Source organism: Plecotus auritus (assembly GCF_963455305.1).
Source record: "Plecotus auritus genome assembly, chromosome: 9".
Classification (NCBI taxonomy): Eukaryota; Metazoa; Chordata; class Mammalia; order Chiroptera; family Vespertilionidae; genus Plecotus; species Plecotus auritus.
In genome coordinates this window covers 17079171-17093669 of record NC_137783.1, presented here as the reverse complement: position 1 = coordinate 17093669, position 14499 = coordinate 17079171, and the positions used below count along the sequence as shown (strand labels likewise).

The 14499-nt window shown below is 38.0% G+C and overlaps 2 protein-coding genes across 5 annotated transcripts in view; one reads left to right on the top strand and one right to left on the bottom strand.

The window, feature by feature from the left end:
• Window positions 1-868: 868 nt before the first annotated feature.
• SFR1 (SWI5 dependent homologous recombination repair protein 1) lies at window positions 869-4605 on the top strand. Of its 4 annotated transcripts, none has more exons than XM_080641318.1 (4): window positions 869-1011; window positions 1850-1971; window positions 2549-2956; window positions 3946-4605. In XM_080641318.1, the coding sequence occupies exons 2-4, from the start codon at window positions 1876-1878 to the stop codon at window positions 4135-4137; spliced, it is 696 nt and encodes a 231-aa protein (XP_080497444.1). In that variant the 5' UTR covers window positions 869-1011; window positions 1850-1875; the 3' UTR covers window positions 4138-4605. The 4 variants fall into 4 exon arrangements, with proteins under 4 accessions (XP_080497444.1, XP_080497442.1, XP_080497443.1 ...); XM_080641316.1 differs by having other exon boundaries at window positions 995-1070; XM_080641317.1 differs by lacking the exon at window positions 869-1011 and adding an exon at window positions 1034-1070 and having other exon boundaries at window positions 1853-1971.
• Window positions 4606-6290: 1685 nt separating this feature from the next.
• CFAP43 (cilia and flagella associated protein 43) overlaps window positions 6291-14499 on the bottom strand; it is a gene marked incomplete at its 5' end in the record, with an annotated part of 87485 nt that continues 79276 nt past the window's right edge. The window contains 6 exons of the mRNA XM_080640036.1: window positions 6291-8959; window positions 9152-9305; window positions 10390-10470; window positions 12083-12247; window positions 12787-12946; window positions 13882-13994. Coding sequence (XP_080496162.1) covers window positions 8793-8959; window positions 9152-9305; window positions 10390-10470; window positions 12083-12247; window positions 12787-12946; window positions 13882-13994 — 840 coding nt within the window. The 3' untranslated portion in view covers window positions 6291-8792. The remainder of the gene's footprint in view (window positions 8960-9151; window positions 9306-10389; window positions 10471-12082; window positions 12248-12786; window positions 12947-13881; window positions 13995-14499) is intronic.

The window sequence follows — 14499 nt, the reverse complement described above, 5'->3', positions numbered from 1 at the left end:
CTAAATCCTCCTGGGTCCGGACCACTCCTAAGCCAGTCCGAAAGGTGTCAGTACAGAGACAGTGTCAACCTTTAAAAGGGCCCTTCATTCACTAGGACTGAGAACCGTGGCCCCTTAAAATTCCCACCTTCCTGGTGACTCAGAAATCACTCAACCGTCTTTCCCTAAACGCAGTACTCCACCCGCTTTAGTTAACTTGGTTGTTGCACAGCCACAGACCATCGCACTTAGGAAACCGAGAGGGAATTTTAGACAAAGGACGTCGCCGCCCAGGATTCAGCAAGGGCCAGGTCTGCATTAGGCAACAACACAATCTTATTTAGGGATTTGTTCTGCTTCCTCTGTTGTACTACAACAAACGTCCTTGGACGACATTTTCTCTCGGATTTGAAGCCAAACTGAGGAAATTAAATTTTGAGGTAGATACAGCAGAACCTCTGTGACGGGACCGCAAAGGCTAGAAACGAGCTCAGCTGGGTGGATTCTCCACAGGCCGTTAACCCAGCGCGGCTCTTTTGCGGTCTCGGCCTTTGGAGAGTTTACAAGCTGTAAATTCAATACACAGACCTCCCTGAGGCTCTCGGTCCTGTCAAGTCCGAGGAAAGGTCTTTGCTGTGGTGAGCAGTTTTGCACGCAAAGAGGGAGGGAAAGCCGCGAAGAAAAGCGCGCTCCCTCGGAATCCGCTCGAGAGCTCCGACGCTCAGCCCGGCCTACCTGACGCGGCAGAGGCTCGCAGCTGCGCGCGCAGTCCCGTTGCTCCAAGGGGCTGGGCAGAGCAGGACCGCGCGCGCCTGTCAATTTGGCCAATCACGCGTCTCTGCCACCTCCCCTTGGCCTCGCCCCGCCCCGCCCCGCCCCGCCCCGCCTGGGCCCCCTGGTGGAGACTCCTGGCTGCGCGCGCGGGCGCAGAGCCACCGCTCTCGCGAGCTGGGTGAAGCTGAGCTGCGCGGGTCAGTCAATCTGGCCAATCGCGCGCTGTTTCCGCCTCCCGCGAGGCCCTGCCCCTGGAACGCGAGTGCCTGTGGCCGGGGCTGGGCGGGTTTCCATCGCTGTGGGGATGGCGGAGGGAGGTAGCGTCCGGGGCCGCGGGTGGCTGTGTGAAAGCTGAACTGTCTTGGGGGTCCGCTGTGCAGTCGAATAGCGCTGCCTTTCCGCGGTCAGGGGACCTCTCAACTGCACCTCGGGCCTGGGGCCTCCAGGGCTAGTGTGGTTTTTTGCAATGGTGGGAAGGAAGGGAGGACTCCTGTCACCATCTTCTCCCCCCCCAGTAAAGTTGATGCCTTTGTTTCGGGAAACAAAGTTCAGTGGACTCTCCTTTGCAGGGTCTTTTCGCTACTTAAACGGAAATGGTGCAGACAGGCGTAAATTTATTTGCGGTTGTGTTCCTTATCCCTGGGTCCTGGAGCGTCATTCGTTCTAACCCCACAGCCTTTAAGGTTCCGGGTGGTGAGACAGGTCTGATCATGTTCTTTGGGGGCAAGATTTCAGTTATATTTCCTCTCCTTATGAAGCTGGCAGAACGAAATGAAAAGAATTCTTAACTATCCAACGTTGTTCTTCTCCCCATGTGGCAGGTTTTGAGTATGAAAACAAATGTGGAGTCTTGTTTATCATGAGACGCCAGCTAATTTGTCATGAAAAAACTAGTAGTCACCATGTGAACCAACACCACCTTATTTAGGAGGGTAAATGGAAAACGGCAAAAAGCAGTAATGAATCACGGCTAAGTGAAAGAGGAAGACGCTGGCTTATTTGCTGATGTTACCTATAATAAAAAATTCTTTGATAAAGATAGGATTATGTGGGGGTTAATTTGATTTCCGTTTTGTGATTATTTATGTTTTTTTAGAAGTAATCCAAGATAACATTTTCAAGATGGAAAGTCCTTCAGACTCAGCTGTGATTTTACCTAGCACGCCACAGGGCTGTGCCAATCTACCATCTCCTCATACCAGTAGTTCAAGAAAGCAAGTATGAAAATTTAGTTCTTTCAGTGGGCCAGTTCTATGTTTCTAGTGATTGTGGCAGTGGTGGTTTTAAGTCTACTGAAAATTGTTAACATCATGTGTAGCATTAATAAGTGTATTAAGTAATTTTAGATTTTCTAAGATAATGTATTTGACTTTTCCCCACCCCCAAAATTTCATTTTGAGTCAATTATTTAGTTTCAGATCAGGTTATTACAAATTGAAGAAGTTTGAGTCTACAGTGGCATGAAGGTCTTTGGTGGTAGGGTCTAGGTCTATTCCAAAATTTGTAACTGAAGCACCTAGAGCAGGGTCAGGCATGTGCTAAGTTGCTGAACAAATGTTTGTGATTACTGGAGTAAGTGTCTCAACACTGTTGTAGATGAGTGATGACTTTGCTAAAATAAAACTAATGGAGCTTCCAGGAATTAAAGACATTTTGTGATGGTTAAGTTATACGGAGACAAAAAGCCATCTAGATAGTGGTGTGTGCCATAGAAATGTAAGGTCTTTATTTCTAGTAGATTTATTTACATCAAGAATATGTTTTACTAACATTAATGTTTTTGTGCCTTTTACAGCCTATGAGTACAACACTTAGAGAACGGTTGAGGAAAACTAGATTTTCATTTAATTCCTGTTACAGTGTGGTAAAACGTCTTAAAGTAGAGAATGATGAAAACGATCAGACCTTTCCAGAGAAACCATCATGTTCAACAGAAGAAAACTGTTTGGAATTTCAAGATAATTTTAAGCACATAGACAGTGAATTTGAAGAAAGTTCATATTTGAAAAATACCATCGAGAATATCAGTGCATGTGAATCTAAATCACTTGATACTGGCTCTTGTAGTGATCTGCAAAATGACTTTGATGAGAATCTTCCCCAAAAAGGATTAAATGAAGAAAAGGCAAAATTGGTGAAACAGATTCAGGAGAAAGAAGACCTTCTTAGGAGGCTAAACCTAGTCAAAATGTATAGATCAAAGGTGAGGATAATTTCAGAGTCATTGCATATTTACTTTTTAAATTGTTAAATTTATTTTTAGGTAAATAATAGGAAAGTCATTTCAAAAAGAGAAAATTATTTTTAGTATAATAAGCAATAAGCCAACTATTCAGAAACCTGGTTTCCAACAACTTTTAACTCAAATATGTCAGATTTACTAGTAGAAGAGGCCTCTAAACACCAGGTTCAACTTTTTAAAAGTCCCACCCTCTGTTTAATAGCAGTTGAAGTTTTTCTAGCATGTAGCAATATTAGAAGTATCAAATGCTATATGCAAGTACAATGAGAATAGAAGTGACAGCTGATAGTGGATGATTTAAAAGGTTAAAGATGGGCCACAGAGTATAATAAAAAGTATTTTTAGTAGTGATCTTTTATTCCTCCAAATTATTAAAAGTTCCACCATGCATTTCGTTTGAAAAAACAACAAATATAGATTTCATCCCAGATAGATTGAATTAAATAGAACTTGGGCACTTGGAAGAAAACCTTTATTTACCTGGATCATTCAAATATCTGTAATTTCTCCTTCCCTAGCAATATGGAATAAATGATGGAATAGTATATCTTATTTGCTGTCTTGAATTTTTAGGATTTTTCTTAATATAGCTATGAGTTTTATGAGATAATGAATGCTGAAAAATAATTTGAATATTTCATTTTTAAAAGTACAGCTGTAATAGAAACCTATTGTTGCTTTTCTACATAGTTTTGCCCTACTTAATGCTTTGCTTTTTCCCTGAGGGTTAAGGGATGCCCAGAGGTCCCACCAAACAAAATACCCTAGAACTCAATTGGAGTGTCATTGTAAAAATCACCCAACTTTTTCCTGGGTAGAAGGCTCATTCATGACCAAATATGTTGATACCCTTTAAACCTACTCCACTGATTTAACAACTTAAGTTAAAATACGATGCCTGTCTAGTTATTGCCATACATTTATATGGTGTGTTTTTTTTCCTGTTTCAGAATGACCTGTCTCAGTTACAGTTGTTAATAAAGAAGTGGAGAAGCTGTAGCCAACAGTTGCTTCATGAGTTGCAGGCAGCTATGTCTGAGGAGAACAAGAAACTCAGCCTTACTCAGTTGATAGACTACTATGGGTTAGATGATAAATTATTACACTACAACAGAAATGAAGAAGAATTTATAGGTGTTTAATTCTCCAGAATATCTTTGAGGATGACAACTTAAAAAATACTTACACATTTTAAAGGGAAGATATAAACGATTAGGGCTTAAAAGAAGGTATTTTGATGAGCATCAATTTAGGGTACTCTGTTAGATAAATATGTAAGTTCTAAAATGAAAATTTAGTATTTTGGATAATCTGTCAAAAAATTTGACATTTAAAGATATGTGAAAATAATTTAAATCATGTTTTAAAACATAACTTGGGCAGTTTTGGAAGTCAGTTGTAATACATTGTTTTGTTTATTATAAAAAGATGTTTTATTTTAAATGTTAAAAGATAGTTCAATCTCGTGAATGACTAAACCTAAACTGGTCTAAAATGCCTGCCTGTCTCCTAAGTTTATGAACCTTATTTCCATCAATGTACCACATATTTCCATCTGTATGGTCTATTAGGTAATTAAACTCATATGTCCAAAATTATTTTCTTCCCATTTCTACAAATTTGTTTCTTGTATTCCTCATCTCATTTAGTGACATGACCATCAATCTCTAACAAAACCACGTATCATCTCCTACTTCAAGACATTATGGCCTACAGGGTCTTTCGCATTCATCTCCCATTCTAGCTTCAGCTGTGAAATAGATGGGAGTGTCTACTTAGTTCACAGTTACTTCTCAGCCAGAAACCCATCCTCATAGGATTGTGTTTCTGGCTGCCCTGTTGTACAATGTTATCCTGGCCATGTACAATAACTCAAGCTGGCCCAGTCTCGGAGAATTTAGAATTGTGCTCAGGAGAGGAAAGCTCATTTCTTTGTGGCTGAAGCTATTGTATGTAAACTTGGAAGCTTGTGCACTTTTTAAAAAATATATTTATTTTATTTTTTTACAGAGAGGAAGGGAGAGGGAGAGAGTTAGAAACATCGATGAGAGAGAAACATCAATCAGCCGCCTCCTGCACACTTCCCCCCGTCCCCCACTGGGGATGTGCCCACAACCAAGGTACATGCCCTTGACCGGAATCAGAATTGAACCTGGGACCCTTGATTCCGCAGGCTGACACTCTATCCACTAAGCCAAACCGGTTAGGGCAAAACTGGTGCACTTTCAGTCCTTCCTGAGAGCTTTCTGGACTTCTGCTTTTGGGTCCTTTTAAGGGTGAAAACAGCTTTACTTACTTTTAAAAAACCCAACAAACAAAAAAAAAGTACTTCCCTACTTGTAGACCCCCCCACCTCTAGGTGCACCCCATTTTCAGCCCAGTTCCTCCCAATGATCTAACAAACTTAATATTTGGCATAGCAGGAGACCCAAGGACTGTGCTCTTGCATCCATTCTAATTGTTAGTGCCCATGACAGTAAACTCGGTCACCTTCCTCCTACCTATCTTCTCCCCTAATACACAAATTCCTCCCTTCTTGAAATTGCCATTGTCATTGGCTTCTGAACCAGAAGGACTGGGCTAGGCCTCACATGTACCTTCCCTGGCCCTGGGGAGCTGTGCTGTTTTGTGCCAACCAGCCTCCATCAACTGCTGCTCAGCCAGAGGGCCTAAACGTGGCAGGGAAAGCCGTTCAGCTGGTGGTGGTGCTGGCATTTGCCTGCAGCTGCACTGCTAACTTAGCACATCCCCTGGGGTCACTCTTACATGTCCACTTGGGAGAACTACAGCATCAGTGGGAGTCTGGTTCTAGGAGAACTGCAGAGAGTAGATGGCACAGTAATGGGCATTTCCAAGGCATTGGCTGGAGGCTGAGGGCTCCAACAGCATAGTGCGTTCTCTAGGAACAGGGAGTAGGTTATGGAATATGGATCAGACTTATGGGAGAGTTTGGGGCATAGGGAGGTGGTCCCATGAGGTGGTCCTTTTTTATAAAATCTTTTCTGTTGAATTTCACCTCCATTTAATGGTATACATTACAGGCATACCTCAGAGGTATTATAAACGGCTCATTTCCAGACCACTGCAATAAAGTGAGTCATGAATTTTGTAGTTTCCCAGTGCAACTTGGCTAACTGGTACAAGAGGTCTAGTTTTTGGCCCATCTCAGCTTTCAATATGTCTTCCTCACTAAGCTTATTCATTCCTAGCTTTATTAGGGTTATTAGTTGGCCTAATTTAAATATTGTGTCAAGGGAATAGGGAGACCCAAGGAAAGGAACAACCAGGCAGTGGAGCAGTTAGAACACACATTTATTTACCCATTAAATTCACCATCTTATATGGGCATGGTTTGAGATGCCCCAAAATAATTACAATATAACATCAAAGATCACTGACCACAGTAATTTAAAAAATTTGAAATGTGATAGAGTCATGAAGTGAGCAAATGCTGTTGGAAACATGGCACCAACAGACTTGCTTGAAGCAGTGTTGCCATAAACCATTTTGTTAATACTCACCCAAGTATATTTTTTCCATTGATTTTTAGACAGTGGAAGGGAGGGGGAGAGACAGAGAGAGAAGAAAGAAACATTGACATGAGAGAGACACATCAATTGGTTGCCTCCTGCACTTGCCTCAACCAGGGTGGGGCCAGGGATGAAGCTTGCAACTGTGCCCTTGACTGGAATCAAATCCAGGACCCTTCAATCCCGGGGCTGATGCTCTATCCACTGAGCTAAACCAGCTAGGGCCTGAATAACATTTTTATTCAGGAAAATGAAAGTTAACGCCTAGCACTTGCTTTGTGTCAGTTTAAAAAGTATGTTAACTCATTCGAGTATTACAATGATCAACATCACAATTTTTAAGACAAGGAAATTTAAAATCAAGTAGTTATTTAAAAACTAGTTATTTAAAATTAGTGCCTGAGCCAGGATCTGAAACCAGGCAACTCAGTACCAGAGCCCTATTCTTAAGTGCTATGCTTAAAGCCATGCTATGTTTGATTCAGTTCATTACATTACTTTTAAATAATATAGATAATACTTTAAAGGGCTACAAAATATGAATATAATTGCTGTTAGTTCAGCAGAAGCTGAGAAGAATCAGTACCATGGACAGTATCAAAAGTAGGTTGGGGTGCATGACCCAGGTACCCTTCCACAGCCAATCCCCCAAACCCAAGGATACCTCCTGTTGAAAAGTTATGCTATTAGAATATAGTCTGGGGGGCACGAGGTTCCTGCTAACCTCCACTCTATACATGTCTCAAAGCTGTGGCATTCAAGCAAAAAGCATTGCCAGTCACCCAGGGCGGCTACTAAGAAATAGAAACCACACAGACTGTTTGGTTTGTTAAGACCTTGGAATTCACAGAGCATTACCCAGTGAAATTTATGGCATTGACTATTAGCAAATGGAGCCTGCAGGCAGTTAGTTTAGGTGACATGGAATTTGTATCACAGTGGAGGGAGGAGGGAAGACTAGTATATCCATGATTGATTCCAACTGACAGGACAGAGAACTGTCAATCCTATCTTATGTACAAGGTATTTGTATTCTTCACACACTTATCCACACTTGGGTCCATGTTCCCATGCCCCACCCCAAGATCCCCTTGTCAGATAATTTTGAAGGACTTTAGATATAGGAAATGTTACCAATGGCACTTTCCTGCTGAATCAGAAAAAACTGACTACTTCAGGAGTAATTCTATTACTAAGGGAAGTCATAAAAAATGTTGGTCATATAATTTCTCTTACCATTCCCATCTAGTATTGATCAGTGTGTGAGTGATCAATTATAGTATTATCCTGGCAATTTCTAAATAAATTTTAAATCTCCTAAGTACTTTTTTCTAAATAGGTTTTATAGTAGCTCTCTTGCTTTACCTACACCAATATACATTGGACATGGCATTGCAAATTAAAATTAGCAATTAATTCACAAATTGCAGAACAATGAGACAGTGACATCACTTGAAGATTGTGGTCAGTGTTCCATATGGTATCATCTTAGAATGTAGCAGTCCACTGGCTATAGAAGAGAAAAGCAGTTTCTGACAAATTAATCTCATTATTTCATTCTCATCTGCATGAACATAGCATTAACTTTTCACGGAAATAAAAAAACATTTTTTTTTCTGTTTGCTAAACAATTGGGTAGAACACAAATTGAATTCTGTTACAATGAACATAACATGTAGAAGATTACTAGTATGTTGTGTACAAAAATATGTCATAATTTATGAATGATTTAGGGTTTGATAAAAATAAATAGTTTACCATGTTCTCATTGCTAGAACAAGGAATAATCTTAAATGTTCTGGCAATTTTTTTTTCTGACTATAGAAGAAATGCTTATTGAGGAAAACTTAGGAAATACAGAAAAGTATAAAGATCATCCATAGTTTCATCATAACTTCAGGTAATTCATAAAATTAGAAATGTCACTTGTGGCTAAAAATAACTTCCTGTTGTCTTTAGGACTTTCTATACTATCACTGTGAAAATAATTTTTGATAAAATTGAAACGAAATAAAATAGCTCTTGAATACTGAGTAAAAATCTTGTTCATTCTTGAAAACAATAATTCATGATATTTTATATATTTATGTATGCATGACAAACATTTTTATAATTATTAAGGCTAAAATTAAATAATTTGCTATTAAACTATGCAACTGAGAAGAGGCTCCACTCAAATTTCCTGATATGAAAGAACAAAAAATCATTTAATCAAATTAAATTATTTTTAAATGATTGATTTGGTCTTGTGTTTCCCACCAGTATTTTTACATTGGAATAAGAGCGGGATATGTTTTCATCCTTAATCTTTCAACTTCAGCTTGCAGTACTAAAATCTGTTCAGCTTGTTCTTTTGAAATATGTGTTAACTTTTGTTGTTCCATCATGTTTTCATATTGTCCTTTGGCAATTTTTTCAAAAGTCAGTTGAGACCCTATCCCAAAAATGAAGAAGAAAAAAAATCAGTTGGGTTTTTATACTTTCAAATATAATAATGGCATACAGAATCAATTAAAAACATAGAAGGAATGCTGGTAGCTTTATAACAACTGTACAGATTTCAGGAATACTGGTTACTTTTTTAAAAAACACACCTACAGTTGAGTAAAGATATAAAAAAGCTTACCCATGGCATTAGAGATGTCTTTTCTCTCCGAGACAGCCACCAATTCTTCTTGTAAATTGCAGCTTAGACTATAATTTGCTACATCTTTTTGATTGCTGACCTTTCCCAGTTTCTTTAGTAGTTTTTTACAGTTTTCCACGTTCTTTTTATGGGTCTGAAATTTTTGTTCCCATGAAGATCCACAAAAATAATTTTGAAAAAAATATATTTTATAAAGACATTATTCTTAAAATTTATTATCATTATTAAGATATCATCTGGTCACCATATACTTAGTGCTTATAATAATGCCTGAACATAGTAGGTACTTAAATTATTTGTTGAAAGAAGGAATTGTACACTACCACATTTTAGAAGATCTTGTATATTCTTAAGAATGAGATAAGGTTAAAACATGTAGACTTGAGATTACTTTGTTTTCATTTTCTACTAGAGGCCTGGTGCATGAAATTCGTGCACAGGAGGGGGGAGCCCCTCAGCCCAGCCTGCAACCTCTTGCAATTCGGGACCTCTCGAGGGATGTCCGACTGCCGGTTTAGGCCAAATTTCACAGGGATCGGGCCTAAACCGGCAGTTGGACATCCCTCTTGCAATCCAGGACTGCTGGCTCCTAACTGCTCACCTGCCTGCCTGCCTGATCGCCCCTAACCCCTCTGTCTGCCTGCCTGATCACCTCCAACCCCTCTGCCTGCCTGCCTGATTGCCCCCAACTGCTCGCCTGCCTGCCTGCCTCATTGTCCCTGACCACCTCTGCCTTCCTGCCTCATTGCCCCTAACTGCCTCTGCCTCAGCCCCCACCGCTGTGGCTTCCTCCAGAAGGACGTCCAGAAAGTCATTTGGCTATCCAGTCTAATTAGTTTATTACACTTTTATTATTATAGATGTGCTGCACAATCAAAACAGCATTTGTTAAGCAGTTATGAAAAATACCTTTATAATGCCAAGAAAAGTCTATCAACATTTCTATTATACAAATCATAAACTAATGTGAAATAGGAAATTCATGTACACTCAGATATGTCCCAAGGGGTTAATTCTAATATTAAAAGAAGTGCTTTGTTTATCAGTCTTGTTATGGTTGCAAAGACATTATTCAGGGACCTCTAATAACATCCTGATATCAGAAAAGGACCTCAATTTTGTTAGGTTCTGTTTGAATTCATGATTTGGAACACTGTTACTTTGTTCAAATGATCACGACTGTGGGCATTATAATGATCAATATCTTTGAGATTTACCTTATCGATAACAGCAATAGTTTGCTCCATTATTCCAATCTGAATGGCAACCAGAGTCTCATAGTTTGGTTCACTTAGGTACTTTGAGAGAAGAAAAAAAAACTTACAATAAACGTAAGAACATTTTTCTCTATTTCTTTCCATAGATAACTTTAAGAAGATTATCTTAGTTTTAAAAGTTATTATTTTCATAAAAATTATACATCTAAGTTAAGTCACTCGACTTTTGTGCTGTAATATTTATTTGTATTTAGCCACTGAAATGCTCACCTATACGCTAATGATTACAAATGCCTAGAGTTGTTTTCTCATTCATTCTTCAAGTCACTAAATATTATCTCATTTGAGTCCCACATTAACAGTGTTCTCCTTAAAAACACCGAGGGAAATACAAATAACATGACCTACCATCGAGAAAAAGAGAACATGTAGATTTGATTAGTTGCCAAGAAATACATAAAATGACTGCAAATTCGAAGATTGAGTTGGGATGTGGTTTTGCTGGACTTGGGGAAATCAAAAGGCTTCATGGAAGACATGGCATTTAAGCTAGATTTTGAAAAATAGACTTGGAGTGTGAAAATAACGAGGAAAGATATTCTAGGGAGAAGAACTGGTAATAAGCAAAGGCACAGAGATAGAATCCTAGATAACAATAATCAGTTTGGTTTGAGAATACAGATGTATGATAGGATCTTGGAATGAATTTGAAAAGTAAGGTTGAATGATACTGAACATCCACCTAAGGATTTCATAATTCATTTGCCAGGTAAGAAGTGGCAGTTGAGATATGTTTGAGCAGAATATGAATATCAACCTGACAGCAGTATATAGTATAGGTTAGATAAGAGAAAGAGTAAAGGTCAAGAGACCAGTTAGGAGATTATTATAAAATACCTAGTCTAAATCATTGAAAAGGAAGTTGTGAGCTAGGTAAAGGCAGTGGGAATAGAGAATGAAGGAATACATAAATAAACTAGGCAAGACACGGAAGGCAAGGCAAAGAGGGTAATCAAAGATGACTACAACTTTAAGCCTGAGTGAGTGACTAAAAACACACCACAGAAGCAATTTAAGAAGAGTCGCTATTGGGAGGTGTGAAATATCGAAATAGAGTTTGAGGGAGGTCAGGGCCAGAGAGCTTGGATTGGAATTGGAATTGAACTGGAAACCAGAGAGCTTGGATTAGTCTTTTAAAAGTAATCAATGAAGTTAGAAAAACAGAGACCATCAAAGGAGAGGGCATGGAAAGAAACACAAGCAGAGCTAAGGGCAGAGTCTTAAAAAATAGGTATATTCAAGAGTTAGAAGCAAAAGAGAAATCAGTAAAAGGGGCAAAGTGGTTTGACATGTTGGAAGCAAAAAAGGAGAAAACGGGGATGATAAAAGCTACAGAAATGGGCAATCAAGAGAGTCAAATGCTCTAGAGAGTTGAAGGATGTTGATGGCTGGGAAAGTGACCACTGGACTTGACAAGTAGGAAATCCTCGGTGAACTGCAAGATAGAGCTGTACAACAGAATGGATCACAAAGAACCCAAGGCAGTAAATGTAAATTACTGGAAGGAAAGACAGATTTTGTAGACACACTATGAAATACTTCTGGCTTCGAATATGCTTGATATCACTGAGGCTTTTTATTAAGTACTGGTTGAATGAAATTAAAATTATATAGTGGGGCAGGGAGAACTTACCTTTTGACGTTCTCTTGAAAAAAACAGCATCTGAATATCCCAAGCCCTCTGATTTAGATCTTCCATTTCCATCTCCATTTTCTTATGTTCCCACTCAATCTGAAATATTCCTTTGTGGATATCTTTACTTTCCATCATGCTAGCAACTTTCTTATGACCTTGAGTCTTAAAAAGAAAGGTATATTCTGAAATTCATATAATATGATTTTGCTCAAAGAATAGAGAATATTTGAAGCTGTATTCTATAATTGGAAAACATGGATCACAGAAATAATTGTGTCTGTTTAAAAATATAGAAAATATTAAAAAATTACTTCTTGGGCAAAATCTGATCCCTATAAAGCATCGTAGTTATTAAACAGAAGGAATTATAGGATAAATTTGAATGATATAGCCGATTTATATGCCAATGCTTAGACAGGCCAATCACCAATCTCCCAATCTGTATGCATTTGTAGCCTGGCTCTCTGCCCTGCTTCCTGATGCAATAGATAAACTGTTGAAAACCAAGATTAAGAGAAAGTCTCAAAGGCAAACACATTACATTGAGGGGAAAAAATACTTTTTTTAAAAATGTAGTATGTAACATGTCAAAAACTTTGTAAGCTAGAGAAAATAAACACCTTTGTCATAAAAATTGAAGAATAAAAAATATTTAATACAGTAGGTAATATGTTGTTTTCTCTTTAAAAAATAATAATTACCCGAATCACGGCATTCAGGTCTTCAATGATGGTCTTGTTGATGAGAATGGCGTCAGCATACTCGAGCAATAACTGGAAATTCTCCAGTTCTACTTGTCCTTGTTTAAGGAGAATTTGGATGGTCAAATTCAACTGGAATTTCACTTTCTCTTCCTGTAATCTAAATTGAAAAAGACTTCAAAGTAAGTAGTTATAATGTATTTGTATTTCAAATTTCACCTATTATCTGAGAATATCCAAACTTAAATGTCCTTCAGCTGAAGGAAAACATGCTGGAAATTAATGTGGAAAATATGTTCCCAATAATGAGCTTTCCCAGAGGTATCCAGGATACCTCTTATTAATATGGATCACACTTGGGCTGCTCAAAGAATGGTAGGGACAGAAATATATTCATAAAGTTTCACTTTATGATTACAAAAGATTAATATAATTGTCATCATAAGTTGAAGAAAAAAGAAATGCTACCAAATAATAAATCTATTGATGTTTTGACTATGTATTGACTTGTGATGATATATTAACAATGTTTAATCTATCTGCTACTTATCAAATCCATTTCTAGGTAACTCATATTTCTCCTTATAACCTAGATCTTAAAATGACATGTCAATATGGCAGTAAATATAGCCAAAAATAAAGCAAGGACAAAGCTCTATCCCCACATTTAGCAAAATACAACAAGTTCCCCTAAAAAAAAAAGATATTAGCTGATTAGGTGACTAAATGGAAAAATTCTTAAATATCTGTTTAATTTTCCACACAGTTGTTTGTGTGGCTTAAGCCCAATGTTACTGATCAGCAAAAACAAATTCTTTGTGTTTTTTTGTGGAAGGAGATGAAAAAATACTAAATTTTTTCCAAAAGTTACCTATTTATTATAATAGCAATGGAACATGTTGGCAAGTTCCATTCTGAAGTAAGGTGTTATGTAACAAAATGCACTTTTTCAGAGAAATTCTGAAGCTCAAGGAGATAGATAAGTCTGCCAGCTGTAAGCCAATGAGCAGGCATTCTTCCCCCAGGATAACAGAAGCTAACTTAGCCCTAGCTTAGACTTTGAATAAATGAACATGAATGAAAGGTTGGATTTACAGAATGAGTTCATGGGACACTTTTTCAATTTCCTCTTGCACCTTCTCATCCTCATCAACTCTCTTCCGGAGGAAAGCCATCATTTCCACTAAACCAGCTGCTTTCTGCTTTACCTGAAGAAACCAAGCCACAAACATCTCAGAACATATGGAGCTTTAGAAATAAAAGCAAATAAAAATTTAAAGAATTTTAGAAAACATACATCTTTTAACTTTGTTACAAAACCATAACAAACCTGTTTAAGAGATTAATAAAAAATTAAATCCCTGCCATATGTAATAATACAAGATTTCTAAAACTTACATGGTATATCCCATGAATAATTTGAAAAGTATCAAATATTACTCTCGCTGAAAATCAAATATGCAAGCAATAGAATTTTTCTTATACCTTATTTTAACATTTGTTCTCATCACCTTAGGTAAAATGATAAAATCATAGATACTTTATAAAAATAGGCCAACCAGTGGCACTGAATTTAGGGAATTTGGGGGAGGGGAGGAAGGAGGTGGTCAAGAAGCAACAAGAGGAAGGATTCTTTTTCCAATTAAACACACTCTCAACTTTTTACCCTTTGCTACATTTTATATTTTATTGACTTCAGAGAGGAAGGGAGAG

Coding starts and splice junctions, on each gene's coding strand:
- SFR1 (XM_080641316.1), top strand. Junction 1,972..2,548: donor CCAGTAGTTCAAGAAAGCAA/GTATGAAAATTT, acceptor TGCCTTTTACAG/CCTATGAGTACAACACTTAG. Junction 2,957..3,945: donor TCAAAATGTATAGATCAAAG/GTGAGGATAATT, acceptor TTCCTGTTTCAG/AATGACCTGTCTCAGTTACA.